General features: G+C 40.9%; 1 protein-coding gene and 1 long non-coding RNA gene across 2 annotated transcripts; one reads left to right on the plus strand and one right to left on the minus strand.

Annotated features, from left to right (window-relative positions):
• Nucleotides 1–2,135: 2,135 nt before the first annotated feature.
• Nucleotides 2,136–4,812, plus strand: LOC107388655 (uncharacterized). Its single transcript, XR_001573354.3, has 5 exons — nt 2,136–2,273; nt 2,894–3,040; nt 3,524–3,824; nt 3,965–4,150; nt 4,263–4,812. It is a non-coding gene; the product is annotated as an uncharacterized lncRNA (long non-coding RNA).
• On the minus strand, nt 3,318–14,271 carry slc17a6a (solute carrier family 17 member 6a). Its single transcript, XM_015964268.3, has 12 exons — nt 14,038–14,271; nt 12,603–12,858; nt 12,111–12,229; nt 9,949–10,063; nt 8,975–9,062; nt 8,586–8,672; nt 7,943–8,085; nt 7,714–7,863; nt 6,179–6,311; nt 5,994–6,104; nt 4,009–4,136; nt 3,318–3,783 (listed from the first exon to the last, which is right to left on the minus strand). Exons 1-12 carry the CDS (start codon nt 14,118–14,120, stop codon nt 3,454–3,456), a joined length of 1,743 nt encoding a protein of 580 aa, XP_015819754.1. The 5' UTR covers nt 14,121–14,271; the 3' UTR covers nt 3,318–3,453.
• Nucleotides 14,272–15,316: the final 1,045 nt, after the last annotated feature.

Raw genomic sequence — 15,316 nt, forward strand, 5'->3', positions numbered from 1 at the left:
GTGTTCGTTTCTGGAATTAATCAATACGTCCCGTCCTCCTCCGCCATTCCTGTTCGGACTTCCCTCTGCTGCCTCACTCCCACTGGATCTCTCACCCTCTGCCCAGCGCCCTCCCTGGCTTCCCTTCCTCTCCTTATCAACCTGAACACCTCAGAGACTCGAGCCGTCTTGGCTCCTCAGCACAGGACTTCCCTGTGCGGTTTTCAGTTACCGTTTACAATAAAGACATTTTTACTTTACTGCTTTGGACTTGTGTGATTATTCTGCATGTCTTGGGTTAGGCACTTACCTCGAACCATGACAATGTTAAGTGACAGTGTGATGTAGATCTGTCAGGCTTTTCAAATCCTAGAGTTTCACTGTGTATTTTCTATCAGAAGCTAATGCAGAAGATTGATGTAGGAGACTATTTTCATGTTCAGCTGCATGAAAAACTTAGAACGGACAATTATAATCAGAAATAATCATTTAAAAAAGTAGTTTTTTCAGTGAAGCTGACCTTTAATGCACTTACAGTAAAAAAATACCATAGCATGTACTGAAAAAAATGAAATGATAATTCATTCTTCGCTTTGCAGTATTGATTATTTAGTTTATTGAACTTAATGAAGCAGTCGGATCAATGCCTGAAGCTTTTTCATCAGTGCACAAATATAAAGCAGTGTGTGATAATATCCTGCCTTGCATTCTCAATGTGTTCTATTTTTAAGCTCTTCTGGTTTTCTGTATAGAAAGGTGCTGCTGGCATCACACTTTTATACACCAACATGACACCTCGGCAGGAGCTTTAACTGCAAATTAAATTCTGTAGTCTGTAGAAACACAGAAAGGTCCTTCTTTGTAGGAATGTTAAATGTAATAGCATTAACATTACTGTTCCTGAGAGGTTACAAGGTCCAGTAATCTCCTCTCCTCTCCTGACACCTCTAACATTGATTTAGTAATGAGGAACACGAAGAGAGCAGGAGACGCTTGAACAAGAAGGTTAACTAGTTAAATAGTCTGTGCTCTCTGCAGTAAACCACCAAAACAGGACTACAAAGGACTTGCGGGTTATATATGCATATTTTTATAAAAGGATATCAGTTTTTAGAACACTTTTCTGACATCAACATACCTCTTCATTAAACACAATATTAGAAGCCATGAAATCACATTTATCTGTTTACAGAAACTTTAGGCACAAAGCCATAATAGCATCTTTTGGTCATCTTAAACATTCTTATGTATTCATATATTTTAAACATCCTTGCAGATTTCATACAGCAAATAAAGAAAATAAAACCAAGTGGAAGAGCCATCCATTAGTTAATGTTGTCCATTCAAGTGTTAAAATATCAATGTGTCGTTAAAGCAGTAGTTCAGCTCTGATGAGGTGGAGTCCTGTGGAAAGGTTATTATCTTACCCACTGTAGATAGCTCTTTGAATGGACTCAGCTTTGGAAAATAAAGTTCAATTCTGACCCAGCCAATGAGCTAGTCCGAGTCCAAGACCAACAAGTGTCATCTTAAAACAACTATATACTCAGAATTATGCCAATGCTACTTTACATGGCCCTTAGTTTTTGATTAGAACATTTATTTACATAGATTCTTGTGATTATATGAAAGCCCAAACAGCAGCAGCAGCTAGCCGCAGCACGAACCACTTCCTACAGGAATGCAATTATATTTCTGTTAGAATAAGTGAGTAAAGGGTACTAAAATAGCATTTGCATTAATTGCTGACATTTTTGAGTTTGGAGTTGTCTTAATATGACATAAATCCCTTTTGGTCTTAGGGGCGTAATATACTTGTTGTTTAATGCTGCAAACACGTGTTTAAAATGGCTGCCACGTGTTACTTGCGTTTATTTGAAGAGTTGTTTGTGTGCGTCCCCCGAAATTAAGAGAAATTAATGTGTCCGAACGCTGCAATATACGAGTAACCAGTAGGTGGAGTTGACAAAACCCTCTCTGGTTTGGAGGTCTTTCACACCATGATCTCAAAATTAACCTGTTCATGAGCTGTTTCATTGATGCCATGTTTGTTTTGGTTGTGCCCACAAACTGGCTCTCTCTTTGGTCTGAGTTTTCTAGTGTGTCCCCTGGTGGAACCCTCCAGTACTACATGCGGTGCAGTGTCGTGTAGCATAGCAGCAAGTATGTGCACAAAGACGTAGCTTGCTGCCTGCGCCAACGCGAGGGTAAACAGCAAGTATATTCCCGGCCTTTGCCCCACTTTTACTAGCTCGTCTATCCATTTGTGTCAGTGAAAGAGCTATCTTCAACAGGTAAGACGTTATTTGTTCATAATCTTTCCTGGTAACTCTACTTCATTTGATACGAACAATGTTTATAGTACTTGTGGTGGTCATGACAACAACCAAAGGACACCAAGAGAACACAAACAGCTTTGATGTTTGCATGTAATGCATTCCTTGCTGTCAAAATGCAATAATATCTCCTGCATCATGAGCACTAAAGCTGACATTCCAGACACTGAGAATTTGTTAAAATACACACCTTAATGCTGATCATCACATGACTCCAAAACAAGTACAATCAGATACAGCAAGCCAGTGCTACTCTACAGAACAGAATGTAATGGGTGGCGGCTGGTACACAGAATTTATTGCAATGCACACCAAACATCAATAAACAATGTATTTTGAGCAGTTGCCTTTAAAACATCTTTGATTGGTCTCTCTTCAACAACCCGATCGAGAAAGCTTGTTGAATTTATTTTGTGACGGTAAAAGACACGACTTAACCGACAACAAAGCAGCTAGCCGAATGAGGACTCTGAGGCGGCTGCGTCTGAAACATTGATCTGAGCCAATTCATGCAACAAACACACACTAAAACTCTACGAGTCAACTTCACTCACGCTATTTTTGTCTTGTATTTGTAGGCCTCACTGAAGAAGATGAAGACCTTTTTTGCAAGCAGACATCTCCCTGAGGAGGTTCTGTCCATGAAAAATATGGCCATTTATATTTAATGTTAACACAGATCAATGACCCAAAATCCACAATAGTCTCACAGAAACAGTATACAGGTATGTACAGTACGTAAAACACATTTAAAACATATTAATAGTTTTTGTTTTCAGAACACTTATAGTTTCAGTGCAATTATAGTAGTATTTTAGAGAAAAATCCTACATGATGGTCGACTGCAGTGTCGTCTGGCTCATGTTGTTCAAGTAGGTCGATGAGGTTTGGATGTCTAAGAAGTACAACACAGATCTGCGCTTTTCTCTGCAGCCATTGTATGTATGTAAAGTGAAGCCCTACTTTATGTGAGGAAATCTAATAATCTAATGAGGATTTTTCTGCTTTGCAATTAACTAATTCTTAAATTTCATTTAAAACTACTTGAATGCACAGAATGGATTTAAATATCTGTCTACAACTTGTGCAATTAGTGATGTGAGATCTGTTCTACTCAGGCTCACCACAGCTGTATGGTTTAAGAGTAGCCACGCTGGGTATACATCTTTCCTGCTGGCTCCTGAACATATTCCTCTGTCTTGTCCCAGTCCTGGACCCACCCTCCATTCAGCTGAGACGTGGCTCCGTAGCTTTTTGCCGGACCACCCATCGCACCGTATCCCTGCGTGATGTCGCCCGTCTCCTCAGCCAGCTCATCTTCATCAATGAAGCCGCATTTCTCCTCACTGGTTTCTTCAGGGTCGGCCCATGGTTGCTTCTCACCAGATGCAAAGATCCCATAAAACACCACACCTCCGTAATGCACCAGGGAGGCGATGAGGAAGACATACTGCCACTCTTCACGGGTCTGAGGACAGAAACAGAGGTCGCCATTTGCAACATATGATGGTGTTCCTTTAATTCTATTTCATTATTTTTACTGAAAAACTAATCAAAGATCTATTCAAGTCCTAAAAGTGGATTAAAAAAGGTCCTTCCTCAACATTCCTACTTGACAAAAGTTGACATCCAATGTTTTGTGTTTTCAGATGGAGTCTGTATCACGTCACCACCCCCATGAGGACAAACTCACCTTGTTTTTTGTCATTGCTCCAACTATAAGTGGACAGACCATGCCTGACAAGGTCCCTACACCATTAGAAATACCCATGAGGATGCTGGCGTATCGCGGAGCGATGTCCAGATGGTTCACATTGAAACCTGCAACAAAACAAGTAAAGAGCATGAGTTGGCTCTTTGTTGAATAAAAACAGGGTATTTAAAGATGGAGTACATAGAACTACTTCTGGATCCACATTCACTTCCATTCGTTTTTTTTTCTTTTAGGGGACCCATAAGCCGACCAGAAGGAGAGGAGCCTTAAGCTTCCAATTGGCCTTTTGCACCCATGTCACCTGATCTCATGGGTCCACCATGTTGGATGTCAAAAGCGTGGTAAACAGTGAGCAAAACGAGTATCGAACAACGTGTCTGTGTTGTTTTTAGTGATGTTAAGGATGGATTCAACTAGTTCAATCCAAGTTTAGTTCAATTTAAGTTTAGTTATTGGAAAAAGTAGCACACCCAGGTTCGGCAACAGTGAGAAGAAAAATGGCGACTGAGATAGTTTTTGTTGCCAGTTTAGCCTGGTTTCTACTGGTTCAAGTCCAGTTCACTTGTTGGAAGATTACATGTAGATGGACACATAGACGGAGCTTACAGAGAGCAGCATTTGCAAAATTTAGCATGTAAACGTTAGCTTATGTTTTCCCTGCCGGTGTTCACAGATGTAAACAAGTTGCCAACTTTGCCAGAATTCACCATGCTGGATTTATAACATAATGTTTGAAATAGCATTCACTTCACACTGGAGCTGATTAAAAAAACAAAGTCTGGATTGGTACTGATTTTTGTTGCTGGTGAGGTCATTGTGTGGAAAATTACGTTTGTAGAAATTACAAGCGTAATTTTCCAGTCCCCCTCGTTTTCTGAAAGCCCCCCCCCCACACACACACACACACACACAAACTTAAGCTAATCACTTAGCTCCAATACACAATATACATCCATAAATCCAACCCTCTGAGTTGTGAGCAGCAAGTGGGTGATTTAATCTCTACAGTAATTTATTTTGATAATGCCCAAAATACAAAAATGTGTTTTTGGTTGCAAGAGCTACAGGAATTAGTTCAGTCTTCCTATAGAACAGTTCAATCACCATAAATGGTTGGATTTTATCTTCAGAACCTTGCAAACACTGAGCCAGAATGTGGCGCCATTGACTTCATAGATGGCTGCTTGTTGAACCTCTGCCAGCACCTGATAACTTCCTCAAACTGGTGCCATACCAACGTTATAAACACCTGACGGAGGCCAGAATGGTGAGTAACCACTAACCATTAATCGCGGATCGTGGATACAAGCGGCTAAAACAAGTTTTCACCTAAGGGTGTCTGAGCTCTCCCTTAAAGATAGGGTGAGAAGCTTGGTCAGCCGGGAGGAGTTCGGAGTATATCCACTGCTCCTCCACATCGAGAGGAACCAATTGAGGTGGCTCAGGCATCTGGTTGGGATGCCACCTAGATGCCTCCCTGGTGAGGTTTTCCGGGCACGTCCAGCCAGAAGGAGACCCAAAGGAAGACCCAGGACACGCTGGAGGGACTGTGTCTCTCGGTTAGCCAGGGAATGCCTTGGGATTCCCCGGAGGAGCTGGCCCATGTAGCTGGGGAAAGGGAGATCTGGGCCACTCTGCTTATGCTGCTGCCCCCATGACTCAACTACTCAAGTAGACAAAATGGTTACAAGGTTTGGTGGGTGAGCATGGGGAAGACTGAAACAAAAATTCTGGCTATGAATTTGCTACCAGCAACAGGAACACATCCAAAACTCAATGCTGCATCATAGAAGTTGCACAGTTACACATCTGGTAGAAAGCTTGCTCAGAAGAAATATAAAGTATGAATGATTATCTTCTTTATACCGTAGAACAGAGTTACATAGTCAAATTTAAGTAAGTTACTTTAATTTTTAGACTATGTACTCCACCTTTAAGAAATATTCCAATGTTTTAAGACTCACCTGATATTGCAAACCCACTAAAGCCCACTGCCAGGACGAGAAAGGAGATAGCTACTCCTTTACTGTGAGAGTATCCGACCACCAATAGGAGCGTCGCCTCCATTCCGAACCCTGAACGCAGCAAGATAATAAATAACTATTGAGATAAAAACGTTAAAAAGAACGAAATACAATAAATGTTTTACCTCCACAGTTCATGATTTTACGAACTGTAGTGGTGGACATGATGTTGTGGGTCCGCAGGTAGTCCGCTAACTGGCCTCCTAAAGGCACGATGATGGTCATCACCAGGTGAGGGAGAGCTGACAGAGCTCCAACCTGAGGAGCCATCAAACACAGGTCTGAAACATCTCTGACAGCAACAAAGAAACTCTCTTAACTGTCTCAGGATAAACGTCCTCCTGCATCTCAACCTCTGACTCCAGTGAGCAATAACTCATCACAGTAATGATTCAATCTCATCCCAGTCCTGTCAGCATAACTTGAATCATGGTTTACACCCCAACAGGAGGGCAAACATCACGGCTGCTGAGGATCAAACAGATTCTCTTGCTGGAATCGAGCATTTTAACCATGTAATGAACAGCTTGTGAAGGGACTTCTTCAAACCTTTTTAATTAATTTATTTAAAATTGGGTCATGGTGCTGTTGATTAACAGGCCAGTTCATTTATGACATTTCACTTTGTGTTAGATGTGTAACCATGTTTGTAACATTATTTTTCATTTTAAAAGTTATTTCTTGCTGTTTAATAAATGTTTTATTTACCTGATTTTATCTTTGCTGACTCTTAAAACTTTTTCACGTCCTTGTTTTAAATTCCATCCAACACCTGATGACATCCCATGATGCACTAGCATCCCTTCTTTGGTTGCCTCTCTATAGAAAGTATTTTTGATATAGCATTTTTTTGTTTGTTTATTTACTTATTCCAGTTTGAGACAACAAAACACACTCTAGGAATGTTTCCCATCACCTTTCAAAATGTGGAAATGCTACATTCAGTGGTTTGAAATCAATATAGGAACAAATCATATGATGCGATCCGAAAAATGTTTCACTTATAAACATAAAAAATGTGAAGAATTGTGAGGAGGAGAGCAGAGAAAAAGTGAAAGATCAATAAAAAGTCCGGGAACCCTTTTCTATGACATCCTTCCTCTTCCTTGCTTCCTCCTTGTGTCAACAGCACGATGCTTTAGCACACTTTAGTCACATGATAAGACACAAGCTGCAGTTCTGTTGGAAATGAGTGAGCAGATTGATCAATTTTTTATTTTTTTTCTGTTAAACTGCAACACTTGACACTTTAGACAAATGAAATGGAGCCCATTCTGCCATGAGATCGACTCGCCTGTTCTGTCCTGGAACAAACACCCGAACGGCTGAGGCAGATGGCGGTTTGCCTGAGTATGCTTCTGATTCTGTTAGAGACGAGTTTTCCCTTTTTGCTGAACTCATGGTCATTCAGACAACAAACAACTCACTTACTGACAGACTGACTTGGCCAACTCTGGGTTTTCCTGGAATTTATCTATTGTACATTATCTCTGTATTGAAAAAATGAATGAAAGTGATTCTAATCTGATTCTTGGAATCTTAACTATATTTTTTAATCCTCTTAACTCAAATTTTATTCACATCTGAGAAGATAAGAACCTCAGAGCTGAGATGTTTTCAAAGCTAACTATAGCCATTTAGAAGTGTTTGTTTTATTCACCTTACTGATCTCAAAGCCAAACACCTCCTCAAAGTACGCAGGCTGGCTGATGAGCAGCAGATAAAAGGTCCAGCTTCTGCAGAAATTTGCCACAATGATTGCATAGACAGGCATGGAGGAGAAGAACTTCCTCCAAGGGGTCTTGAATTTCTACAGATTGAAGAAAAACATTCAATCAGATGGATATGAAGCTCCAATTGGGTTATAAATGAAGGCAGAATACACTCACTTCTGATGCTCCCATTAGTTTGGCACTTTCACCGATGCTCTCCTCAATGTACCTGCGCTCCTCATCGGTGATGGTCGGGTGTTCAGCTGGGCTCTCGTATGACACCAAAATCCAGAACATGTACCAAAATATTCCAAAACATCCTAAAAGAGATTAAGAGTAAAGATTAGTGCCAAGTTAAAAGTCAGTAAATGTTTAAAGAAAAGCTCTGAAAGACCTGCAGGAGGTCTTAAGTATGGAAGCTTATTCCCGCCACTCAGATCAAACAAATCTCATAATTGTGACTTAACTACATCATAATTATGAGATATTATCTCAAAATTATGATGTAGCAGGGTTTCCCCCAGCGCTCTATAAGCCTGGCAGGCCAGCAGGCCAAGCGTCCACACTCCCCCGCCCCGCCCCGCCCCTTCCCTGCTGTTAATGACTGCCGGGTTTGCAAGTTTTCTGGGGGAAACCCAATATAGCTAGGTAATATTTATGAGATATTTTTTATTAATCTGAGTAGCAAGAATGGGCTTCCATACTGAAGAACTAGAAGAAGAAGAGAAAAAAAGTTTTTTAATGTATCTTTCATTTAACTACGGCTGGAGATCTTTTAAAATGTTAAATGTTTCCAAGCAACCCTCATAGTGACACTCACCATACACATAGAAGACAGAGGACCACCCTGTGTACTGCACCAGGACCCCAGCCAGAGGCATGGCCACCACTGCACCAGCATACGACCCTGAACAAGACAATCAGGACTGAGCATAAAACCATCCAGGTGTTTATTCAGAGCATGGTCTTGTTGCTCCTGAACGTGGTCAGCCCGACAGCTAAGTCTAAAACAACATGACACTAGAGAGGCCAATCCATATTTCTAACTGAAAATATACTATGATTGTGATGGGCAGGCACTCTGCCCTGCCTCTTTGCCCCATAGATTGCTGGAGATAGCCCCCCCCCCCCCCACCCCCCCCCCCACGACCCTGCATGGACAAGTGGGTATAGATGTATGAATGGATTTTATGAGTCCATATTTCGTACCACAAAAGGAGATGGTTGCCAGACGACTCCTCTCCAATGGTGGAGCCCATTTACTCCAGATCCCATGGCAGGCTGGATAAGTCACTCCCTGCATCAAGAAAAACAAACAGTTGATGTATTATCTGACATTTTAATTATTATAACATGTTCAATTACAAAAAAGTACGTTAGTCTAATTTTCACTCACTGCTTGATTGGCCGTCTCGTCTCATTTGTCAGAGACTTATACAACAAATTGAAGTTAATAACAGACAAAGTGACACATATTAGAGCTGGCCTTTCTAATAGAGACTAATGACTGAGGTGTGAGTCAATGTAAATTCAAGCTGACTCCCTATTTCATGGAGAAAACTGAATCGTTCCCATTAAATCTTCATTAAACACTAAGTGGCACACAATCACCTATTGATAGAATCAAATTGCTGGGGCTTGCAGTGGGAGACACCCAGAAATGCTAATGCTTAATTTGTAGTAATAAGTTTCAGAGCAGAACACTGGCGGCTCTTTCTCTCTCCATGGTCACGAGGAGCAATTGAAATGACGGTGTGCAGCTAAACAAAATGACAAAAAAGGATGACCTTCAATCTGATAATAGATTCTCCCTCTACCTGAAACGAAGCCCCATCTTGAGCTGTGAGAGCCGCCTGCATCGAGTGGTTTTTATCTCCTTTGTTTGGTGTGTTTCTGTGAACGTGGAGCCGTTTCAGCTCGACGAACCATTACGCACAAACTCTGCTATTCAAAGGTTCAATGCTGTTTGTTGATCAGTTTGTGTACAGAGTAATGAATGGAGTTTCTTCACAAAGGGATGCTTTTAACAGACAATTTGAAACAGAAAGCAGAGCAGGATTTGTGTAAAATGTGGTTACAGACAGTTTTAACTGGGGTCAGCTTCAGCACACACCCTGATAATGAGGCATCGTTTCAGAGTCTTTTAAATGTCAAAACCTGATGTGAAAACAGTGCATCAGTACCTCCACCAGGCCTTGTAATATCCTCAAACAGATTACACATCCGTAGTGTGTACGGGCAGCGGAGGGGATGAACATGTTGAGAATGGATGTCAGCACGATGGCAGCACCAAAAACTCTAGATAAATAATGTGGGAGGTTGTCAATTTATTGTCAAAACAAAATCGTCATGTTGCACACAATGAATCATGTCGACTGTGTTAATCATAGTTCTTCTAATAAGATAATTAAATCTAATAATGAATTAATTAATTTTGCACAAGCAAAAAATTTTACTGTCTGAATGAAGATGAAGCAGTCCTAATTGGTTGTGTGCACATGCCGAACAAACACAATACAAAAATACAAGACACAATATTTAATATAATATGAAACGGTCCAGTAGAAGATGATGCATTTCAGGAAATCCATTATAGACCACATCTGCCTGTATATTAAATAAACAGTTTGGCCACAAGGTACAAGGTCTTTTTGACACTTTTCATTGAAAAGTCATTTATAAACGCACTGATGTGAAAGATGACCAATGGAATTATTTAAATAAAAACGTGGCAAAGATGAAAAATTATGATACAAGGGTTTATGTTTTTATTCAGCACAGCATCAAACAATATGCAGTATGGTATGATGGGATTAAATACAGTATGAAATAATGTGATTCAATGCAAAATCACATCATAACACAGGATACGATATGCAGCTGCAAACTTCAATATGATAATAAAGTGTTACTGTTCAATATGGTATGATACATCAAATGAGACAGGATGGTATAGGATATGATCTTAATTATACAATATAATGTGATGTAATAGGATTTGGTGTGATAAGATGCAAGTTAATATGATAAATGACCTGCACTTGTATAGTGCCTTTCAGAGTCAGAGGACTCCAAAGTGCTTTACACTACAATAGCATTCATCCATTCACACACATTCACACACTGGTGGTGATGAGCTACAATGTAGTCACAGCTGCCCTGAGGCACACTGACAGAGGCAAGGCTTTTAACGCACAGGCGCCATCGGTCCATCTGACCACCATCAGTAGGCAAGGTTGGTTAAGGGTCTTGCCCAAGGACACAACAATAGCATTCTCTGCCGAGATTGAACCTGCAACCTTCCGATTACTGGATGAATGTGCATGATATATGATAGATGGTAGAGGACAGGAAAGAACAACATAAGATAAGATAAGATAAGATAAGATAAGATAAGATAAGATGGTTTGTATTTGATATAGCACCTTCTAGAGTCCTGGAACCCCTGAAGGCGCTTTACAACACAATCAGTCATTCACCCATTCCCACACGCTGGTGGGGATGAGCCACCTTGTAGCCACAGCTGCCCTGGGTCACACTGACAGAGGCGAGGCTGCCAAGCATTGACACCACTGATCCCTCCAACAACCAGCAGCAGGCATTGGGGTTTAAGTGCCTTGCCCAAGGACACAATGACAGCAACAAACTGAGCAGGGCTCAAACCTGCAACCTTCCAATTACAGAGCAAGCACTTAACTCCTGTACCACCGTCACCCCAAAGATAAGATAAGATAAGATAAGATAAGATATCTTATCTTATGTGGTACAATACATTTCAGTTGAAAATAAAATTTAAGAATGAAACAGGTAGATACATTGTAGCATGGTAAGGCATGACACAATATGCAATATGATATGCAATGAACTGCAATAGGAAACAATGTGACTGTGACACAGTGTGATACAATGTATGATATGATATCATGATAGCATACAGTATAGATTCAAGTACAACAGTACACCATATCTGTTCTGGACATTTCTTCAGGTCTAAGAGAAGTCTCAATTACTGCCTTCACACAAAAATAAAACCACTAATTTCCAGTTTGGGGTTTAACGTGCCGTTTTACGCATCCATCCAGCTACATTGGAATCGTCCTAGAAGCAGATTTCACACAAGGCTTTGGCTGGGGCGGTTGCCATGCATCCCAACATAAAGGATTAGACACGGTGGTCCCATGGGAGCTCATTAACATGAGGAGGCACGCCTGGCAGCATCAGCCAAATCCCCCAGTTCATCTGCTGGTTCTCCAAATCTCATTTTCATATGGCTGACGAGCCCAAAGTCAATGCATCAGATTATTTTCCCAACAAACATAAAACAAGCCCGAACACCTGGAAGTACCTGTTTGCAGCCAGTCTAGAAGAGATGTACCCTCCAGGAATCTGAGTTACTATGTAGCCCCAGAAGAAGGAGCCATGGATCATCCCCACGGTCTCTGGATCCCAGTTGAATTTTGCTTTCTTCAAGGCACAGAAAAAAACAAAACAAAACAAAAAACAAACAAAAAAACAACATTATTTTCACGCTTTAGATCACAATGAATTTATTGTGTCCCGAAATTATTTCGGTGAAACTTTTCTGGAGGGTGTTTTGTTAGAAACATTCCTTAGTTGAGTAAAAATCGGGATAATAAGAAAAACGAAGCAACTATACATGTTTGACAATTTTAACAATAGGCTGAGTGGGTCTATGTGCAATAAATAGAAAATACATTTGAACCCCGCACTTTAAAATAAATGCTGGTGTGTCTAAGGAAAACCTATTGGTCTGCAGGTTCTAGCCTTCAGCGCAATGGGGGTCCCTGATGAAGAGGAGGGCGGGGTTTACATGCACCTCTTTGATGATGATCTTGCCGTTTTGATGGATCGTGCTGTTATTAACCATGCTGACGATGGCCACACCCAAGTTGCACCGGATACCGAAGGAGATGCAGAAGCCGAGCCCGCTCAGCATGGCGATGATGTATCTGCGCGGGAGCCCGAAGCACGTGCAGTCACACAGGGGAGCCTTCCTCTCCTGATCCTCCTTGGGTCTCCCATCCTCGGTCAGCTCGATGGCCTCACCTGTTTGCTGCTTCTTCTCGAGCCTCCTGCACCACAAGCCGATTGCACAGGATGCTGATTTTCAGGTTACATAATGGACGACTATCAAATATCTGCCTTTTTATTGTTTTCACTCGGATTTGGAAATGGAAACCTCATTTATGTGCGTTGTTATGGAAAAGGGTTAAATGAAACATTGTTTTATAACACTTATTTTAGTTTTTTCTTCGTTTGGCAACAAAATAATCTTTTCTCTGTATCAAAGGTCGCTAAAAAGCTGCATCTTTAATAAAATAGATAAAAAACGTTTATTTATTTATTTATTGTTCTTATTCGGGGAAAATACTAAGAACAGGGCAGAAAGGAGAGAAAATGACCTTCATTCCGCATTGCACCAGCATCATCTTCACCATCATTTAAAGCTCATTGGAACCTTTTTCATTTTTCCGATCATGACTCTTACATCTGTTTTTATTGTTCTGATTTTATACTCAGATGAAATGTATTCAAATAAATCTAAGATTGGTCTCAGAGCACACGCCTAAACGAAATAGGCCGCGTTCAGTAGAATCTCAGGCCCTTTTTCTTGAGATATGAGTCACGTTTTTTTGTGTGTGCTGTAGATTAAAATCCAACAAATGCAGCATTTAGATAAAGTAAACGAACGAATAATGCAGCTCACGTGCTCATTTTTAGATGAGCTCCATTTTTTTCCTGATTTTAACGTGTTTTTCATTGTATAATAAAAATAAACAATTTAAATAATATTTTTGAAGTAAAATTAGAACACAATTACGTTTTACGCATAAAAAGTGACCATCAGCCTTTTCTGTTGAATCCATCAGTGCATGTTTTTTCCTGAACTACATTTTATGTGCAGCTTTACGCCAACTGACAATGAAATCCATCGATTTAGGATTGATAGGTATGGAAACACGAGCCAACAGAGATCCTCGGACCCTGTGTCACGACTCTCTGTTTCATTAATTATTAAAAACACCCACTGCTGGTGGAGTGGACCGTCCTCCAGGGAAATATCTGATCCTTAAATATTCGGGCCACTCTGCTTTCAGGATTCTGCTCTGATTTATCCCTTAGCGAATACATTTTGTTGTATATTCATGAAAAAATTAGCCCCACGCTGCATATTTTAGCACATCGGTTCATGTGCTAACTTTAACTATTCTCTAATTAAAAACAAAAGAATAAATTCCTTCTGGTCTTACCTGTATAGACCCCCCAGGGCCTTTCCTGCGACTTGTTTAAGCCTCCCTTTGATGGGGAGAGCGCTCTCCTTGCCAGGCTCCATTTCCAAGTTACGGCTTTTAAATTATATCCTACGATACTACAATAAGTGCAAGTGCAGAAAAAAGCATATTTGTTGAGATATGAATCCAAAAGGTGTGCCTCTTTTCTTCGATATACTAAAAAGATGAGTAGGAAAAGGGGGGAAACACGCTCAGTCCGAAAAAGCTGGCTTCACATTCACAAAACAGGAGCCAAGTAACTCCGCTGGTGCCTTGCGCAACGTAAATCTGTGCAGAGCCATTTTAACATCCAGAGAAGACGGAAATGTTAGAGGTAAAAAAAAAATCAGAACGAAAGGACGATTCTTGATTTCTCCTTGAGATTTTAAGATGAGCTCCAGTCGGATTCCCGGTCTGGTCTGAGGTGAGGATCTCCGGTGTGGCAGCAGCCGGAGGAGCTTTCAGCACCATGGACAGCGCACCGCTCCTACCTGTCAGCGGCTCTGAGAGGCGCCCCGCCCTTCCCGCTCCTTTAATTCAATTACAACTAAAAAAAAAATCTGTCAGCAGCCACAACCGACTGACATCTGTTCTTCGTTCTCTTCTTTAATTGAAATAAAATTATTTTAGGCACAAATTCCATGAAATGAGGTTTTACGCACGGATGTTCCCCGTTCTGCTCTAACGAACGTGTCGCGCGGAATAAAAACTGGAGCTAAAACAAAACATTAAATAGGTCAGTCAATCAAGATATATATGTTTTGATGTGAAGCCCTGTTGTAAAGTAGCTTACATTCGACCACGCAAAGGCAGTGTTGCGTAAGGAGGACATCAGACCACGTCCATGTTAGATATATATATATTTTTTCACTTAATCAGAAAAAAAACACTGATTAGTTTTAAGGCTCGTCGTTCAGGAAGAGACGTGTGTGATTTACATCTGTATCCGTCAAGTGAACTGCATGCCTGGACATCAATAAGCAACCTGAACAGCTCATAACAGAATAAATGTGCAGGTGATGACGCTGCAGAAAGCATCTCCAGACAAAAGCATGTGTGAAGAAGAGGCGGGGCTATGAGGAGCAAATCTTGATTAAAAGAAGACAAGACCAGCTATGGACACGTGTCTGTTGATCTATTTGCCCTATAGGTGATCCTAATTGTAACACAGCAGCGGAACAGCGGTTTCAGACGGCTGGATCAGGCCAAGCAGGAGGTGCCAAGCTAAGGGGAACACTATCCCTCAGTTGGTCTGCTC

This window comes from Nothobranchius furzeri, chromosome 4 (genome assembly GCF_043380555.1).
Source record: "Nothobranchius furzeri strain GRZ-AD chromosome 4, NfurGRZ-RIMD1, whole genome shotgun sequence".
NCBI classification, from domain to species: domain Eukaryota; kingdom Metazoa; phylum Chordata; class Actinopteri; order Cyprinodontiformes; family Nothobranchiidae; genus Nothobranchius; species Nothobranchius furzeri.

Bases quoted from the DNA above. Each gene is read 5' to 3' on its own strand.
- slc17a6a (XM_015964268.3), bottom strand. From the start codon at position 14,120: ATGGAGCCTGGCAAGGAGAGCGCTCTCCCCATCAAAGGGAGGCTTAAA. The intron at 8,673-8,974 runs GTACGAAATATG...TGTCTTGTTCAG, and splicing joins GGCAACCATCTCCTTTTGTG to GGTCGTATGCTGGTGCAGTG. The intron at 7,864-7,942 runs GTGAGTGTATTC...TTCAATCTGTAG, and splicing joins AACTAATGGGAGCATCAGAA to AAATTCAAGACCCCTTGGAG.